Source organism: Grus americana, chromosome 1 (genome assembly GCF_028858705.1).
Source record: "Grus americana isolate bGruAme1 chromosome 1, bGruAme1.mat, whole genome shotgun sequence".
In the NCBI taxonomy this organism is placed as follows: domain Eukaryota; kingdom Metazoa; phylum Chordata; class Aves; order Gruiformes; family Gruidae; genus Grus; species Grus americana.
The window spans coordinates 70,726,199-70,746,387 of NC_072852.1; the positions used below are offsets into that span (position 1 = coordinate 70,726,199).

The 20,189-nt window shown below is 42.0% G+C and overlaps 1 protein-coding gene across 16 annotated transcripts in view; it reads left to right on the forward strand.

Annotated features, from left to right (window-relative positions):
• Positions 1–20,189, forward strand: part of CALD1 (caldesmon 1) — a 203,380-nt gene that overhangs the window by 129,564 nt on the left and 53,627 nt on the right. For 3 of the 16 annotated variants that reach the window (XM_054813242.1, XM_054813245.1, XM_054813246.1), the window contains exon 1: positions 15,651–15,892. The exons of 11 other annotated variants lie outside the window; for them this stretch is intronic. In XM_054813242.1, the coding sequence (XP_054669217.1) occupies positions 15,846–15,892 (47 nt within the window). In that variant the 5' untranslated portion in view covers positions 15,651–15,845. Of the gene's footprint in view, positions 1–15,611; positions 15,893–20,189 lie in introns of those variants that run through there. 2 more of the 16 variants (XM_054813253.1, XM_054813254.1) reach the window with 2 other exon arrangements.

The window sequence follows — 20,189 nt, forward strand, 5'->3', positions numbered from 1 at the left end:
ATGAACACAACCAGCTATTTGAGATCCCAGGTTTGGGTACACTTCTCAGAATATTTACACTGGGTACACTTGTCATCCAGCTTCAGGGTGAATAGAGATACCAGGTGATGTTTGTTTCTGAGAATACCATTTGGAGGTCATAATCACGTGTGCTGGGTGTGTGGACTGCATCTGGTTGCCTGGATAAATAGTTAGAGGAGTACAGTTGGTCTAAACTGGGACTAAAATGGACCCATAGACAGGAGCTAGAGCACCTGATTACTGGAAGGTGATTTGACACTGCTAGGTGTGGAACATAGACCAAACTGGAGTACCTTTCTTCACTGTCAATAATGCCTTCTTATAAACAGACCGAGAGCAATTGCTGTATTTGATGGAATGAAGGAAAGTTAGAGAATTGATAAAATCCTTTGTGTGCCCTTTCAGGCTAGCTGTTGAGAAGGTGATAAAATCTATCACCCAAAACAGAAGAACTTGATCCACCTGGGACTGCTCTCAGCCATATCATTGCTGGCGGCATTTGAGCTGATGTGCCTATTTGTGGGTGACAAGGCCATCCCTCTGCTTTCTTTTGCTGCAGCTGGCAGCATTGCTCTTCCTGCCACAAATGCAAAAAAGCTGGAGAAACCCAGTTACTATTCTTAGGTCTTAGTCTGAGTCTGCAGAGTGGGTAGTGGACTCTAAACATGAGCTCTGAGACTGACTGGGGCAAAATGTGTGTGTGTGTAGGTATCCTAACCTTTTAGTGTCATCAATTTGTTCAGCTGGTAAATAGTCCAAGCAAATATTGTGTGATAAGTTGTGAGATGTATCAGTTTTTTTCTTTTTACCTGCACTAGTTATGTTGTTCTTGAAGACGTCTGTTGTCAGATACGGTAGTGCACACAAGTAGAAATAAGGCATGGTATCTGATTATTGTGGCTTTGTGGAGAGATGGGTCGGAAATGCAATTATCCAGCCTACCTTTTAGGGAAGAGCCACATCACGTGGAAAGGGATAGTGGTAATTTGTTTTGATTTATTCAAGCAGTCTCTCTTTTACAACCTGTATTCGTGAGTAAGCTGTTGACAAATGAAGAAACATGAAGCAGAATATAGAGAAATTAAATGTTTAATGTCATTTTAAATAATGGACAAGCTTTTCTGAATTTATATGACATGTTTGAGACTCTTAGGAGAAAGCAGATGGAGTGACTCTTAACATAAGGTAGCAAAGATTATACTTATTGTTTAGATCTTGATCTTGTCTCCTTTAATCTTGCATCAGTGGCACAATTCCTACAACTGAGGACACTTACATAGGTAATGATTAAGTGACCTCTTCATCACAGGCAGTTCCCTGAGGGCCCTCTGCTTGACTGTGACCATATGCAGCCAAGATCTTGGGGTTTACATGCATTCAAAAGATGGGAACAAATAATTTTTTTTTCCATGCAGAGTTCCTAGTTTCCTCACTAGAAGTTTAATTATATTGTTAAAAAAAAAAAAAAATCTATAAGCTTTCCCCATTTGGTTTCAAGATTTGGCTTCAAACCGAAAGAGCTAGACTTAGATTAGATATTAGGAAGAAACTCTTTACTGGGAGGGTGGTGAGGCACTGGAACAGGTTGCCCAGAGACGCTGTGGATGCCCCATCCCTGGAAGTGTTCAAGGCCAGGTTGGATGGGGCTTTGGGCAACCTGGTCTAGTGGAGGGTGTCCCTGCCCAAGGCAGGGGGGTTGGAACTAGATGATCTTTAATGTCCCTTCCAACCCAAACCATTCTATGATCTCTGTCTGCCACTGTTTAGAGTGCATTATTTTCTGATCCCAGTGTTGTCTTAATGTCTATAGGAAAAAAGCTGTTGCTTTGGGGTAACTTCTATGAAAGAACTACCCTAAATGACACTGTCATAGAAAGACAATGGATAGAGGAACTATGTCTGTGGGTGTGACTTTCCCTTATTACTGACTCTTCCAATCCATCATGTTGCATACATCTGTGTTCATCAGGCAGCAAAGGACTATAATGCATAGGGCCAAGACTGCAGAATTAAGGATGCTCTGGCAATCTGTTTTTGGCATGTTGAAAGGTATATTCTTACCATAACAGGTTTTTTGCCTATGTTCTGTGCTTTACTTTTGTAGACAGGCATGTACAATAACATATGCCAGATTGATACAAAATAATACGGATTGTATATGTAGGGGCTACTATTATAAGCATGGATCATGCATATGTACATGAAAAGAGCTTGTTATATCTCTAGCCAGCCAAGCTGTACAATTATTGCTGATCTGTCTGATAGTTGCACACACAAATTGCACTTGAGCTTTGTGTGTTTCACCTCTGGATGAAAGCTATCCTTTATTCAGTATTAGCAGGCTCGAAATTACTAGCCTATGCTTGTTTTGGTTGTTTTGTTGGGCAGGGACTGAATATTTCTCTATAACTTTTAGAATTTTTGCCTATAGAAATTTTTGGATAGAAAGCCTTTTTATAAGGTTATAACTCTGACTTTTGAAACAGCCTTTCACTTCTAAATGAGGTAAGTGCTTTTGGAGAATTGCACATAAGTAATTATCCTATTATACATTAAAGATAATAGCAGAGAAATCTGGAAGTAACTTGTTGGAAGTGGCGTAGACAGAGCATGCTGTAAGGTCACGTAAACCACAGTGCTCTCTCTAGGCCCTTCAGCTGCTGTTTGCTTTTTTTGATAATGTTTGCTCTCCCATCCATTGAGATATTTTGGCACATCACATGGATGGGGATCACAATAATCACTACATAATTTAGTAGGTTTAGGTTATAAACTATACCTTATAAGGTGATGGGGTAGAAAAAGTAGTCTTTTGACCTTCTCTTCACTGAGGCAGGGAACTCCTGAGAATAAGGGAAGAGACCACTGCCTGTTTGATGCCAAGCATATGGCTGGGATGCTGCGCCTGGTCTTCACATAGATGGTGCAAGATCAGGCAAAGCTCTGTACGCCCACTTCTTTAACTATGCTTTTAAGGAAGGATCGTGAAGCATCTGGCCCTCAGCTAGAAAGTCAGAACGCAGGAAATGCCTTTTCGAGTAGCATTTGCCAACTGTGGTTTCTGGTATGTTGGTGGGTGAGTTCTCTGAATGTGGCCATCTTGATAAGAAAATGCCTAAAGCCAGACCCCATTCATCAAAGGATCGTTTTCTTTATCTCTCATTTCAATTAAATGTAGAGTTTCTAAAAACAAAAAAGCACCATCCTCCTCTCAGAACCACATTTAACACTCTTAAACCTTGTCATGTGCATCAGGAGTAGCCAGGTCACAGTTAAGGATCAGGCTTATCTTCCCAGTTGAATCAATTTCCCTTGACTTTCTCCAAAGAATTTTGTACCCCCTGAAATTTTGCATGTCATGTCTTATCATAGATGAGAGTTTTTTCTGGGAAGATTTTAGAGGAAAAAATAACAAAAGAGGTTATGTTTCAAAAAGTGTCCCTGTTTTGATTCTGCAAATTATAAAAATGTAAATATAAAAATATTCTCCTGTCTAGGGATTATTGTGATTCATATTTTTCCTCCTAAGGAAGAAGGGAGAAAGAAAACATCCCATAATTTGATTGGGTTATTTGAGAGGTATATTGTCTAGGTTTTGTTTTTTGAGAAGTACACTTTTCAAAAATGTATTTGGGATTCAAATAGAAGGGTGTGGACAAAGTTGGGTTTTGGAAAGGGATTGCGTTTAAGAGGAATGCATGTTTAAATAATACTGATAGGAATAAAATACCAGTGAAGGATCACACTACGCTTATTTCTTTTCTGTACAGTTTTTTACACTCCTAAAACGTCTGCTATCTACTGTTCTTTGGGTTCAGAACTGGTCTAGCCTGGCTGGTTTTGTATAAGATCCCAAGTGCTGCAAGCGTTTGTTTAAATCCCATCAAGTGATGCAGAAGGAGTAGTTGTCCATGATGGTGTTTGCAGAGGCAAGACCTGCTGTTGGTCCCTTCCCCATTGCTGAGGGGTGGCATGTCCACTGGGGCTTGCTCGATGCCCGTGGAGCCACAGCGCAGAGTGAAGCCCACGCAACCAGAAGTGTTTCTTTCTCCCAGCTGTCTATTTCCCACCTGCCTTAGCTGCATAAATGCCTAATGTGGCATCAGGGTCCTGTTTTCTCACCCCATGGGCTGCACACACTGCTGGCAGGTGGTCCTTGTATGTAAGGACGAGTGGCCAGGACATGAGAGTGAGGAGGAAGGGAGCAGGATGTCCTGTGGGCACCATCCCCCTGGGATTGCTACCTCAGTTACACAGTTGCCCTTGGACAGGCTGCCCAACCTGGCTGTGAGGAAGGGGCCTGCTCGCCTGTTACAAATCCTGTGCTGTCATGCTAGAGATGAACCCGTTAAGCACCCACCCAAGATCTGTTTAGCTTTGATTACGCAGTGTACTTTGCACAAGTATCAGTGTCCTTGGCAGTTTTAATGAGTATATCAGAAGTATGTATCTTGGCTCCTCTTCCCCTTTCTAAACACATTGGGTAAGTCCAAAGATCCTTTATTGATTTCAGAGCTCTTTGGAGGCTTTAGAAGCCCTCACTGAGAGAGCATCTGGCTTATCAGAGCCTGAAACAGTCAAGAGCTTCAACATTAAAAAAAGTCCTAAGTTTTATCACAGAACATCTCATCAATAGTTGGTTAGCTTACTTGTTGGCAGACTGCAATGAATTCAGTTTAATGCTTCCATTCTGCTTTTAGGCTCTACCTTGGCATTTGGAGCTGATGGGATTTTTCTGCTTTCTACAGGGCCAAATCCAGAAGTCCTTAGTTTTAAGCTCAGAATTTCACAGCAGTTTCAGTGTAAATGAATGAATGCTGATGAAAAAGCTGTAAACCTTTTTTGAAAGAGGAAAAAAAAGATTGTTCTCAAGTATTAGAAGTGTTTGAAATTCTGCCAAGTTTCTGAGAATGCTTCCGATTTCTCTCTTTCATACTTTCCTGAAATGTTTGTTTGTAAGATGATTTTAATAGTTTTGAAGAGTTTTAGTGAATTAAAATTTCTAGTGGCCATTTTAGTGAGATATTGCTAATTATTGCTATGAAAACCTTGACATCTTGGTCAGAAGCTCTGTAAGTGCAAAGATGGTGCTCTAAGAACTGGTTTGTCTCCAGCTTCCTGTTTTGGAGTGATAGAAAATGCTCACTTTCCCCAATGTAAGTTGTTTAGACTGGAAGGATAAGTTCCTGTTATAATGACTTATTTTAGGAGGAAGAGTGTAATACTGCACATGCTTTAATTTCTTTAGAGCTTCTAAAACCCCTGAGAGTCTGTGGAGGAGGAGTTCCTGGAATCCTTCCCATCCCATGAAGTTTATTCATAAAATGTGATGCTCTGAAGCCTTCTCTCAGGGCACAAAACATCTTTATGAAGCTATAGCGACAGCTCTAGAGCTCAGGCTGCAGCTTTTAGGAGATCTGGAGGGGAGGTTTGCCTTTTGAAAATGAAAATTATTTTTCTTTGTAGCCAGTGGGTCGATTTTTCTCTATTCAAGTTGGACTGCTATTGACTCTTTCGATAACTATGTTACTTAGATCTCCTTGAAGACAAGTCTGTCAGCTGGTTTTGGGAAAAAGTTACATTTCTGTTAAGTCACTTATAGTTTTTCTGTCTTAATATAAGGAATTGAACGGAAAAGGGAGACTACTGGAAGATTGCAGAGGATGCAACACCATCCTGTCTGGTCAGAACTGATGAAGGCTTCTTTTCTGTTCAGTAGTGGCAAAGGGGATTTGCCTGTTCTTTGCCGACTGAAAGAACAGCTGAGGTTCAGGCCCTTTCTTTCTTCGCCATCTTAGAGCATGCCAAAAAACTTCACTGCGTAGGGCAAATTTGAGGAAGGTGTATTTTTGTACCCAAATCAAGTCCCAAAGAACACTATGCAGTGACATGGAAAATCCAGAAGAATTGGAAAAGGATGCTGGTTGTTGTGAGAGTGGTCCAGTAGTTGGGTTTTAAAGACTGTGGGAAGGAAATAATTCCATATTTGTCAGTTTCCCCTAAAAAAGCTGTAACACAGCCACGTTTTGATAGTAAAGTACATAGAATGCAATCACAAGGTACAAGGGTTGACACACACACGTGAACACATTTACTTTTTCTACTCTCAGATCTCCGAGGCTTTTCTCATTCTGTTACCCAAACTGCTTGGATGCTTATCTAGGTACACTAACTGGTTACAGTCCTCATGCAAGATCCTGCGTTACACCCACAGAAGAGGTGGGGAATGCATGTCACCTCATCCCTGCTCAGGTGTCTCTGAGGTTACCCCCGTCATCTGGCCCATCTCTCCAAGCAATGAGAAGAAATCTTTAGGATGTTGTGATGATGGGTAGGTTTTGAAAGAGGGATGTAACCCTGCTGTGGCAAAGAAGCATTCCCAGGTTGCAGTCTTGCAGCTTGGGGACTTGGCCTGTCACCCCCATGGTGCCGCTTCATCTTTCAGTCGCTGGCTGCTGAGAAGACAGAGGTGCTTTCCTAAGTCCATGAACCATGGTGAAGAGTTGAAACAGGCTCTGTCTTCAAATGGAGAGCACTGCACAGATGTTTGTTTACAAATTTATTTCTTCATGGACGTCTTGATGTATGTTTCAAAATGAAAACAAAAACAGACTTAGAAAAATAACAAAATGACCCATGTACAGTGAAAGGGCTGCCCCTCTTCTTCCTTCACAAGGGGTCTGCCTCCCAAGCAGCTCACGGTTTTGTGCTGACAGAGCACCCAAGGCTACGCACGTGTGCCAGGGGCTTGAGCATGCTCAGCAGAAGATCAGAGCCGAGAGGCTTTCCTCACGTGCTCTTGCCTGACTGGTGAACGGTTCAGATGCTGAAGCGTTTAGGCCCACAGTCCAGGGCTTCCAGTCCATGGTGCCTGCTGCCAGCTGGCCCTGGTGTGCTGGGCTGTGCTCAGGAGGTGCTGAGCCGGGCGGCTGTTTGTAATGTGCTTGCACTTACCTCCACCCAGGCTGTCCGGGTAGCGTGGGTGAGGTCTGGAGCCCGTCCTGCACCCACGAGCACCTTAGACCATCCTTTTGCAGACAGGTCGAGCCCCTTAACATGGGTGTGAGGGTGTACAGAGCAGATGGGAAGAAATCACGGGCTTGTGAGTTTGCTCAGAACTGGCCCATCCTGATAGTGTTAGGTGTGGCCCAAGAGCAACGTTTTCCAGGAGAAGCTGGGAAACAGATACACGGTGCTTAAGGAGTTCTTCATGTGCAGTTGTTACTAAATTACAACAGATTTCAGGTACTGCAGTGCAGAAATATGTATTAGCATTTGGGTAAGCAGAGAACAAAGAAAAAATATAGTTGGGTCTTTATTACATTGGAATAATATAAGTCCCCAGATCATTATGTCCTGACACACATGCTGTGATGCGAATACTGAACATTTATGGTGATTTCATTTTAACTCCTTGACACCCTTTTATGTGTATTACCCTGCAATAAATTACTTTTTTTTTTTTTTTTTTAAAGACCCTGCAGTGCAGACAGCAACGACTGTACGTGGCAGAGCCCCAGCTGCCTGCCTGCAGGGGGCAGAGAGGAATTTTGCAGTGCAGGGAGAGAGCTTTGCTCAATGGACCAGGTGCAGTGTGGTTTGCTTTTTTCTTTTCCCATTGCTTTCCTCTAAAACATTAGGTGTGAGCCATGACTGGAGGCAAGAATCCAGCCTTGACGGAGTGCCATCCTGATCTGATATGACAGGCCTTGTGGAAGTGTTCAGCCTTGACCCTTTGTTGCTTTCAAGAGGGAAATCCCATTAGATAACAACTGTACCGATGAGACTAGAAGATTTTGTGTTTAGATTTCCCTAAGACCTGAAGAAAGTGAAGAAAGAAACCTTTTCTGTGGGTGTTTGGCGGGTTTTTTTGTTTGTTTTGGTGGGGTTTTTGGTGGGTTGTGTGGTGGTGTGAGCGTTTTGGTTGGTTGGTTGGGTTTTTTTATGTGTTGGTCTCCTTCAAAAAAGGAGAAGTATTGGGAAAATAGATGTTGGATGTATCCTATTTCTTGAATAGTACACAAAGTGATACACTTCTAACACTGTTTAATTTCTTATTCGGTTCCTCCCTGGAAGAAGTTGGAAAGACTTGCTGCACAGGGAGAATGTTTCATGGGTTGCTAGGTCATCTTGGAAAGTGAAAATGGATTGGGACGGGAGTGCTAAGGAGATTTATCAGACAGCAGGAGTCGCAAGTGACTCTGAAAGTTAGGACAGAGATTAGTATGCTGAAGAAACCTTGGTTTTGAACCACAGAAGTGAAGGAATAATGGAGATGGTTCAGATCCACTCCTTGCCAGTTTGCTGAAGTAGCTTTGAATGAAATTGAATGTATAACTAGCCCCTTATTTCCAAAGCATTTTTGTGTGGGTTTAGCAATCTGATTCCTGTCAAACCCAATGACTGTCATATTGACGCAAATACCAGGCAATATTTAGAAAATTTGGGAAAGGTATTTTGCCAAGCAAGAAAAAAACAACCCCCCTGTCTTTTAACATGCATTCCTATAGGAATCAGAAATACAGAAGAAGGGGAAAAAACATACCAACGTGTTGACCATTCTAACAAAAATCATACTGTACTGGTCTTTTTTTGGAATGTTTTTTGAAGTTTTCGACTGGCTGGAGGCTTTTGAAGGAAAGAAAAGAAAAGACTCATCTTCTGTCTTCAATTAACTTTGTTAATGATTAACAGAGCAGTGCAGTATGTGTGGTGCTTTTTAATTAAATCAGAGGAGACATGATTTGGACAAGATTTCAGTTTCACTTTGAAAGTTATTAAATAAACTGACACTGTTTGCTCTCCAAAAGTTCCTGGGAGCATCCGGTTAGTTGGTGATCCCTCTGCAGCTAGTGAAATAAAGGCCCTTCTGAAACACCTAAGGGCCGTTACCAGATATTAAAAATGAGCGGTCCAGTCTGATGGGGTATAACTGCTCATTAACCTGCACAAGGCAGGGTCCTTGTCTGAGGCTCTAATTTGATATTTTTAAGCTAAGTTTAGGGATAGGAGAAGCCCAAACTGAGTATTTCTAGTTGAGGTTTGCATTTTGAGTACCTCCAAGCTGTTCAAGTGGCATAAGCTGTTGAACAGTTGCTGCCTTTGGTGGAATTCAGATGGCTTCTGCTAGCTGAGTTTATTGGGTTGTTTGTGAAGTCGAGATCCCGACTGGGGCTTGGAAGTTGTTCACCAGTAAAATTCAGAGTATCATAAGATAGGAGCTTTTGGTACAGGAACATCTCCATAAATCGGCCCAGCAGGAAATGCTCTTCTCTTTCCAGAGCTGCGTGCTTGTGTGCCTGTGCACACGTTTAGATAAACTCTTCCAGCAGGGAAGGATCAAGCCTGAAGCCTGGACTCGGACCATGGCTTCAGACTGAAACGAAGCAGTGGAGCAGTGGATGCTCTCACTGGTATGTGGTGGCACACAAGTGTGAATAGATCCCATGCTTCACACTTCTCAAGTTTGCTGTTGTTTGCTGGGGTGTCTCTTAAGGAGCTGTGCCTTAGGCTTCCACCCATGCCTGCTCAGCAGTAAAATCAAGTCATAATCTGTTTTGGCTAGGGATGCACCTATCCTCTATGTTTGTATCACACTTACCATATTGTGGCTCTTTCTGGCTTTTGTGGCTAAGTTTGAAGTGAATAGTAATGTTTGGAATGTGCTCATTAATGTATTAAAAATAACATTAATAATTTTATATAAAACCTCTTGTTGAAAATGTTATTGAAATTAACTATTGCCACAAACGGGGCGGAGAGAACTTGTATCTACACTATGGGCAGCTTATTCAACTTTCTGTTTTGTGGACTCTGCAGGTATTGTCCTACGTGGCTGTAAGCAGAAGTCCTACAAGTCCAATCACAGGTCTGGGCTTTGAGTACTATCCTTCTCACTGATAAAGCTGAAATTTATTAATAGCAGTTATTGCTCCAAGCAAGCTACAGTTCAGGTATAAATGAGAGACAGCAAATTTTAAAATTTGCCAGCCAAAATAATAGATTGCTTTTCATTGCTATGAGAATTGGCACGTGTCCCTGAAATGCGTAAAGCCCAAAAGAATGCGTGCGGAAGTGGATGGGGAAACGATGGCTCTTCCTTCTGCTCTGCTGGCGGCTGGAGAGAAATGGGCTCCTGCTCAGAGCAGGAGGGGACCCGAGTCTGTCCCTCGCTAGTGACAGTGCCAGGGAAAAGGGAGAGGAGGTAAAGATGACCTTTGTGAATGCTTCCCTCGTATGGTTTCCTCCATTTCAGTTCAAATGACCAGAAGGTAGCGATATCCCGGCTGTTATAGGGACACTCTTGTTTGGATCTTAGTGTTTATTTGAAAACAGTGAAAACATGACATAAAACAAAAGTTATGCTTTGGTGGAAATAGTCTATCACACCTGTGAAATATTATGCTGCTTTGTTTCTGGATTGTGCGTTGCCCCATAAGTAACTGATAGAGAATGCAAACACCAGCAAATATGTTTTCCTAATCAAGTTTCAATTTACAGTGGAAGTTCTCCTTGGAATACAATTTTAACACTTGTCTTGGAGTTTGTTTTGTTTACTGCTACAGCCGTACATGCAGTCAGTAACTTTTCCATGTGAGAAGCAGGATAATATTAATACCTCAAGAACTGAGGACAGTCAGAGAAAATTAAATTCTCTTCCCTGCAGCGGACCAAACTGCTGCGTGCGCTATCCAGGGCCAGCCTGTCCCAGCAAAGCAGGCATCAGAGGATAGAGTGCTTCATGGGTTCTATATGGGTCTTCAGTATCTGGAAGTGCATTATTGCAAGTGTTTACAATTTCAGGCTTCAGGCTCTTGTGTTTTGATGTACAGGGTTGTGTTCCTAATCCTGCAGAACTTGGCTATGCAAATAGTTCTATCGTCTGGTAAGGCATTAACTACATAATAATGTGTCCATATGAGCATGCAAACTCTGCGTGTGCCTCCATGATTTGCACATGCATATGTTCAAACCCAAAACTACATATTCCAGTCTGAGTATGTATTTTAATACATATATCCACTTACATGGCCGGGTAAGTATTTCTCACAGGTTTCACTGAAGACATTAAAATTTTTGGCACTGCTGCTGCTTGTAGGCATCCAGGTAGATATAACTATGGGTTACAGTTCAAAAATAAAGGGAGGAATAGATGTCATAGCAGTTGGATGACTTCTTAGTACTGAACCCTGTAAGAGTGCGGAAGACTTACCATTGGGAAATGGCAGAATCTCCATTACTTGAGATATTTAAATCTGAACTGGGAAAAAACCCCAACAAAACACCATAGTAAGAGACAGTTCAGTATTATTTGATGATGAAGTACATAGCCTTGTTTTTATGAATACTCAAGAGATTTACTCCAAGACATTATGTATGGGTTGCCACACTTTACCTACGGCATATGATTTAATACACCAAGTGGCGTTCACCTGTGAAACGAAGTCCCTGCTCACATGCCAGTGTCCTAGAGTGTGATCTCATAGGAGGGTGAATGCAAATGCTTTTTGCCCCGTGAGATGCATACGCTGAGTTCCCTGCAATGAACTGTATTGGGGCATTTCAGAACAGACCTTAAAAGAAACCAACAGAGTTTGTCTGCTCCGTGAGAACGTGAAATAGACTGTGGCATCTTTCATTTTCCCAGGGAGGGAACAGTTAAAAATATTCTTCAAACAAGGAGCAGATGTTAATGTCATTAGAATGGATTTTCATAAAAAACAGAGTTCTGTTTCTTTTGCAAAATGCCAGTAGCTTTGCAAAGTTCTCTACAAGTCTGCCTACTTTTTTCAGACTAGTGGGACAGAGGAGAGGTGGTGCATGGTGAGCTATTTACTGTCTCTGAAACGAATCGGATACGTTTCTGTAAGTTATTTGCCTGCCCATTTTAAAACTGCCTCAAGTTGGAAAAGGGCTAAAGAAAGAGCTAAAGAAACATGAAGGTATTTGAATAACAGGACAAGAACAGTGAGCAGCACAGCAAATCTGCTGTTGACAAAACAGGTACAGAAAGGAATAGGCTACATATGGAAAAGCATGGTCTGGACAGTGCGTGTGCCTCTGTAAGGTTCTAAATTCACTACAATCTCAGAAGAAAAAGGATTCATAGGCTATTGTGATCAGCTCACTGAAAACCCTGCCTCACATGCAGGAATGGTTAAAGTAAAAATAAACAAAACATTAAGTGGTTCTCTGGATGACCTCTGGACATTCCTCTTATTAGTATGAGTAGATGTTGGAACCTCCCAGTAATAATTTCCTTTTGGAAAGCTCTCACGTCTCCTTTCTCCTCCTCGTTTTGCTGCTTTTAATGGTGAGAAGCTAAGAAAGGCCCTGTAGTTCCTTTCATTATTGTAATAGGTGAGCCTATACTCTTACAGAACCATTTGACTCGAGTTCATTGGCATGAATGACACCTCTCAAGTGCCCTAGTTTAGTTAGTGTTTGTTTACTTAGTTTTTTCTCTTTCTAGTGTCTACCTCAGGGGTCTTGGTGTCCTAGAGCCAAGTAATAATCTCTGAAGCATCAGAACATACAAGGAAAGCAGGTTGAGACATGCATCTCCTTCCCCCCATAATTTTTCATGCTTTAGATGCCCATGTGAATTTTTATAATGATCCTAGAGGAAGGTGATTTGCGTCTTGCTGCTCCACATGCAAAATCTTCACCTCAGGGCCACAGTGCGCTGAGAGTATCCCTCACAGTTAAGTTACTGAAGAAAGTAAACAACAAAAGTTTGGTTTCGAAATAAAAAAAGAGATTATTAAGTGCAAGGATCTATAATTGACTCAGATCCTCCTCCCACTTCTTTTTAAAGGGGTTGCAAGCATGGCAAAATCTTGGCTGTGTCAGCCTCTTTCAGGGGAACCAGTTCTTCATTGCTGTAAACTACAGACCTGTTGGGTCCGCACCCAACTGAACGTGAATGCTTGGTATCGCACGCGCTCGCCTTGGCGGAGCCCTCCTCTGTGTTGCAAACCGAATCACAAAATGTCCCTGTAGTTCTTGTGAAAACGGTGATGTTCCTCAGCTGAATGGGCCTTATGACTTAAATGATGGACACAGCTCCAAGTACAGCTGAAGGTGAAGCCTCCTGGGCACTCACCAGTACAGCATTATGCTGCTTATATGGGTTAGCCCAAGTCCAGTTGGCAGTATGCTTGTTGCCTGTACGCAGCGGATTCACATGCCTGTGTCCGGAATTGCGCATTTGATCATGCAGCTTTGCAAGTGTGACAAATCATGGCTGTAGCAATTTCTGGATGGGGGAAAAAAATAATCAACACTAGTGCTGTCAAATTAAAAATTAATATGTAGGACACCAACTTGCAGAGTGTTTTGAGCAGTTGTTGACAAGGATACCTCTCACAGTTTAACACTACAGACAATTGGGCAGAGAGACCGATACTGTTTGAAAGTGGGATTTGCTTCATCTAGAGTGAAGTTGTCCTCCAGACTTCTATAATTCAAAACAGTATTTGGAAAAGCAAAGAAAAAGAAACTGTGATTTTTCTGACTGTCTTAGACTAAGGGGGACATTTTTAAATGGTTCTGGGGTCTACTACACGTGCAAGAGGCTTCCCCTGTTCCTAATGACCCAACAAATAGGTCAGATTTGCCATCTAGAGCCAAAATCTGTATGACAGCAGGGGAGATTTTTGAAAAATCTGGAACTATTCTTTGAAGATGTAGAGTGTAATGTTTTAGAGAATAGTCAGTTTGCTTTTATCCTGCATGGAAACAGGTTTTTTTGTGAGCACTGCAATAACTGAACTATTCCAGGATGGATTGGAAAGGGTGTAGAACTCACTCAACTGGAGAAAAAATGTTTCTGTGACACAGTAGTAAATACAGACCTGTATTAGAAATCTGTAGAGCTGCCTTGGAACCCAGTTTATAGTTTCATAAACATTAACTCTTACATCTGGCATCTGATTAAAATGTATATTTTGGCAGAACAGTGATACAATCTCTCTTTAACTAACGCTCTTCCAGAGGGAAGAATTGTGCTTCTGTAATTCCCCAGCAGTAGAAATGCCTTTTCCAGGAAGAGTAAAGATGACTCCTTTCTCATTGGCATTTTTAAAGGGCTCTACACATTCACGTTCCCTTATGTGCCCTCTTTCCCTTGAGGACAGAGTGAAAGAAATAGAGATGGCCTGCCTGCTGCACCTTCATCTCAGCTGGAGATCTCTCTGCCATCACAGAAATGGAAACCATGTTTTTCTCCCTTTGCAGTCAGCACTGTTGGCCTTTCCTTGCTCTAGATCAGAATTCCAGTATATTTTATACGCTAAAAAATGGGGGTTTTACATGTATTTTAGAACAAGGGGCTGGGTCTGCAGAAGGTCTGTGTGAAGAAATAGCAGCCTCTTGAGATATTGCAGATCTGTTTCTAAGCGTGCAAAAAGCCCTGAGCCTGTACATTCTTGCATGGGAATCCCTGACCTACCTATAAAGCACAAGATTGTTACCTTCTCACAAAAATCTTATCTCCTTGAAACCGTAGAGGGAGTTTTTGGAAGGAAAAAACCCCAATTATTGAGTGCTGGATTTGAGCAGAATGTAAGTGAATATCAGTGCCCTGTGCAAAGTGCAGCCATTAGTTTCTTGCAAGCTCTGAGAAAAAAAAGCTGTCAAAGTTGATGCCTCCCTGGACATCCAGCATCCTTCATGGCTTGATGCAGAGGCTTGCCTCGGTGCTCACTTCAAGGTATGAGTGCCACCTACTGAACCCACATACTCCTTCCCACAGAAGGGAGAGCTTGCAGTAGAGATTTCCCTTTGGAGTACTAATCCATCCACACCCACCCACAAGATCAGAGCCTGGGGTGGAATGGCTGCAGGACTGCACAGTAAGCTGTTTCAGTTTACTCACATATATGGGCTTAAAGGGGTATGAGAGCCAAGCATGTGAAATCATGGTAAGTGGTGGTGCCTCTATTTAAATCACTTTGTTTGCATTTCTGTTTCCTGCCTCATTCACTGGATTAGATGGAATAGATGGAAGAACACTGAGGAGAGTCTGTTAGGCTGGATTTAGTTCCAGCCCTGTTTTTAATCCCTTTGCTAAACACAAGATGGTTTTACCCTGACTGCAGTTGAACTAGCAGCTACTTCCCACCTCCCCAGATTTGTTCCTGTTTGGCATCACCCTCCAGTCTTTTGAGCTATCTGATCCAGCTTGACCTTTCACAAGTTAGACTGGGTGAAAGTGCCTGCAAAATGCTTAGGCAATGATGTATGATCAAAAGGGAGGACTGTTTCCGGACCATTGTTTTATATTTGGGTCCTCTCCCCTCATCATCTCTCGGCAGGCTGGAATGTGACTTTCCTACAAGCAAATACTTGTGAAGGCACCTCTGTGCAGTGCTCGGGCTTCTCGGTGCTCAGGCAAGCTTGCTAAACAGAAGCATTTCTTGTGAAAGCTGAATGGGAAGCAAGCATTTGTCAGTCAAGTTGAGCAGCTGAGAAATCTGCAGGAATTTCTGTAACTGGGGGCCCAGACATAGCAAAGAGGCTCTATTAGAGAGAATACAGTAAAAAAAAATAATAATCATATGATCACAGTGCAGAGGGGGGAGAAAGGAGGGGAGGAGGATACAAGATAGATAATGAGCTTGACGATAGGCAAATAGAGAGTGTCATTACGGGAGCTACAGGACCGACCAAATGGTTAACCTGTGGGGTGGAAAGAGCATCCAATGAGTCTCGCATGCCTGAAAGGATAATGGCATTTTTATTATCTCATTCCACGCCCTGATCGTCCGTCCATTTGCTCCCTGGAGCTGGCAGCAGTTTGCACTGATTCATACGCTGCAGACATGATCAGCAGATCATACTGCAGGCAGAACTTGTCAAGCCTTTCCAAGTGAGTATGATATCTGTATGGATTTAGCCTTTTGGTATTGTGTAGGAAGTGCTGGATGGTGGCAATGAGAAAGGGGAACGAAATGATGTAACAAGTTGGGAAGCTGGTTGAACTGGGGAATAAGCATTGGATGCAAACACGGTTCTTTTACTCCTCTTTTTGCGATATTGTGCTCTATTGTCTAAAGGAAAAGTCTTTGCATTTATGTATTTCTCTTACCTGAATTGCAGAATTTAAATTGTTTTGTTCAGTGGACAAAGAATATGTTGGAAGGACTGGTTGCTAATCGGAGTTCTGTTAATGGGAAGTTTGCAGAAGTTCCATAGTTTGTGTGAAAGCTTTCGCATAACTCAGATTGCTTAATTCTCTGAGTAAATAAAGTCCTCATGACACATTCATCCTTGAATGTGGGAGGGAAGCGAGAGAAGAAAATCGATTAGCCCGTGTAATATCGCCAAAGAAATGATCTGCTTTATTTGGGTCCTGTGTTACTGTTTTGTTTGTCTGCCTTATATGTTGAAGGATGGGAAACAGGACACAATGATGTTTCTAAAATACTGTGGTTTATATCAGGGTTTTTTTTAAAATTTGGGAGATGTTTTGAAAAGCAACTGGGATTTCTGGGTTCCTGTTTTTGGAGTTGCCAGCATGAAATCTTGTGCTCTTGGAGGGAGTGGGAACTCGGGGATTTCTGAAACTCAGCCCCTCCAAGAAGTCCCTTCCAGGAATCTGAAATCCTTCATCACGATTTCAGAAATTGGGCAATAAATAATAATTTAACTAAGAGCTTGTCAAATGGGTTTGTTTTGTGTTGGTCTGTGGCGGAATACAGCCACAAGCCGCGGTAGCCAACCCTCCCGTATTGCTATACGGGAATGGGGAGCAGCCGCGGCAGAGCACCAGTTTCTCTGCAACCAGTGCGAAAAGAAAGCAAGGGACAGGAAAGGGCAAAGTGGGTGAGATCAGGGCACTTTAGTGCTTTCAGAACTGGTGGAAACCTTGACTCTTGCTGCCTGCTGTGGGGAACTGGCCCTGAGCGCAGCGACCCAGGCTGAAGCCTCTGAGGTGACCCTTGGACCCTTTCACTGGTCTGCATTGGGGCTGGTTTAGCTAGATATCAGGGTCCGGCTGTTTTACTTAAAAAATAGAAATCATTGAATATCCTTGCTGAGAGAGATTCTCCTCCAGTCCCCTGCAGCTGAGAGAGGGAATCAGCAGTGTGCTAACTTTATGCCGGGTGTATCTCCGAAGTGTTGGGTGAGTGCTGGGAGGAATGCTCTAGCTTGTGTACGCTGTAGCACCCGCAGCGTGTTATATGAAGTGAGTTCACTGAAGTTGGTGAAATTATGTCTGAGTGAAAGCAATTCAGTCCCTTTTTCTCAAAGCATGATTAGCTACCGTACTGTTGGTTTCCTGTATCTTGGGAGATTTGTGTCCTGTAGCAGCTTCTAAACAAGAGCAGACACACCTTGACAACCAGGCATGGGTTTTCTTTTGTCGAGACTCACAGTAGCATATTTGGGGAAGAAAAGCAAAGCTCTCTTTGGTGAGGACTCTTAAGAGAAATCAAATGTGTGGCCAAAATTTGGAAAATTATTTACTCCCTTTTAACAAACATCTCTGTGACCTCAGGCCAAAAGCGGGTAAGACACCTTTAGCATTACCCACAAAGGCTTCTTCAAAGCATTGCTCAGTGAAATACATGATGAAATACTGCCCTTCCCAGGCTGAGGCATAACGTAATCATTTCAAGTGCTTGTGTCTTCTCAGGAGATTGCAGTGGAAAAGAAAAGTATTAAAATCCTTATAAGTTAATTCTCTGGAGACTCTCCAGGGAAAAGGAGGTGGCCGTTATTGCACTGTTTTTGCACTGTTTTGAATGAGGTACAATGTGATTTTTAACTTCTTGCGAATGTCCTCTAATGGCCCCTTTATATTTTCAACTGCATTGTTTAAAGATACTCTCTATGCTCTCAGTGTACTTGTAGCATTTGTAGAAAATTTTGTAATTGCTAAATAGCTGAAAATAATCCTGTTAGCATTTGATACACTAGAAATTAAAAGCAGAAGCTCTCACTGTAGCCAAGAAATCATTCTGGTTGGCCTGAATACATAAAGACTGCATAGTAAATGTACAGGGATTGAATTGGCTCACTTTGCTGGACACGAAAATAAGTGTTTACTGTGCAAGTTTCTAAGGAAAGCAGAAGTCTTCCTTGTCAACAGGTAGAATGTTTTCTTCCAGCAAATTATGACTTGTGTTCAAACTTCATAGATCATTCATGAGCAGTTTGGCTGTTGAAAGGTCACTCTTTCACAGCATTTTCTGGTTGGTTCTTCATATTGCAGGTTATCTTTTCTGTTTCTTGGCTGGATGTTCAAGACAGATAATTGGCTAGTTTTGTTAAGAGAGGAGAAGGGTGGAAGAGGACACTTTTCCACAGACACCAACAATGTTGGTGGCACTATGTTATTTGGTTAACTCTGCTCCAAAAATCGATGCTGTTCATTTTCACCTGAAGCCATTTCTTTCCTTCCTTCTGGTCTTCTCTGTTGGCCATGTTTTTCATTTCTGTCCTCCAGTGGACAATGGCCTGAATCCTTAATTCGTAAAAGCCTTTTTACATTACTGAAGTAAAATAAGATGGACATAATGTAACTAAAGACCAGATGCACAAAGATGTTAGCCTGTAGCGAGCCTATTTGTCTCCATTTTGAAAGCTAAGAATGCCAGTCAGCCTCGGAGCATGGCTCTTGCCCAACATTGACAAGTGTACCATGAGCCAAGATATAGGCAGTTTTCTTATGATGTCCAGTCCATTTGTGAGCTGCGCTGGTTATATCTAAGTTGCACTTCAGTGCCTGATGTCGGGGAATGAAGTCCAAAACACTTGGGATGGTAGGTGAGTGCTTTTGATGCAAATATATTTATCTGTGGGTGGACCCACCTATTCACGTTAAACACTGTGGTAACAATACTCTCTATACAGAGCATTCTTGTGATGTATTAGTTGTTGTCACCCGAATGAAATACCTGTACCTTGGTGTCTGCTTCACATGTCAACAGGGACAGTGGCTATTGAAGACTGAATGTCCAGTTCAAGACATTTGTAGCTGGATTTAGCAACTTTCCTCATAGTGGGTCAGAGGAAATTTACTGGAAGAGCTGAAACATTTTTTGAGTGAGATTATCCTTAGTGGAAGAAACATTATGGCAGAGAAAGGACAGGTCTATAAGGAAACACCTCTGAGATTTCACAGCCTTCTTGCTTCAGTGAAAGATGTTTTTCTTTGTCCAGCACAAGTAAGGCATTGGGTGTTGGGAGCACAAAGCTGGATTAATTTGTGTGGAGTTTTGGGCATCCATGTGAGTCTGAAGTCATGTAACTCTGTGAGAATCAAATTTCTAAGATTTTGTCAGAGAACAAGTGACTCTGGAGAGTTTAATGAAAACCCTGAGCTGAATTCTCCACCCTGTCCAAGCCTTGGTTCAAGCCAGGACAGTGGTGAGAGATAATCAGACTCAACCTGGCACTGCTCTCTGGAAATCCAAATGCCTGCAATGAGCTGTGAGAATTGTTTCTTGATGAAAGGTAAATTTAGCAAAACGAAGAAAAATTGGGAGAGTTCTGGGCAGAGCAGAACTGGTTGAGAGTTCATGTCAGGTTTCCTAAATTAGCTTTGTCTAAATGAAAACAAGAGGAAATATTTTTTTTAAATTAAAATGCCTTTTTTTTTTACACTTTCTAAATAAGAAACTATTGAGCTGCATCTTTGCAATATTTTTTGAAATAAACCATTCTGATTTTTTTAATCTTTTGATTCAAACTGACCTACATTTTAACGAAAAAAAGTTAAAAAAACTTAGATGAAGGATTTGCTGCCTTCTTTCAGACTGAATTAAAATAAAACAGCCCTGAACATTTTCCATATCACTTCACTCTGACAAGGGTTTTTTCTTCTGCTTCAGCAAAACTAGAAAATTCATTGTTGGTGCAGATCTTAAATCCAGATAGCTCCTCCACAGCCACACTGTTGGCAAAGGTGTTCAACCAGTATGGGATGAGGGTGGGAGAACTTCATCCTGCTTCTTCATACCCCTGCCTTTCCCTTTCCTGCCAAACCTGTAGTCCCACGCTTTCCCATCCACCCTGTTCCCAATTCAGAGTAAAACAAGAATGTTCAAAATAACCAGGGAAATTCTCTGGTGATTATTTTAGGACCTCTGTGTTCTTCTGTCCATATATATGCATATATGTCCATATAATGCAGATAAAATAAAACAGATAATCCAAAA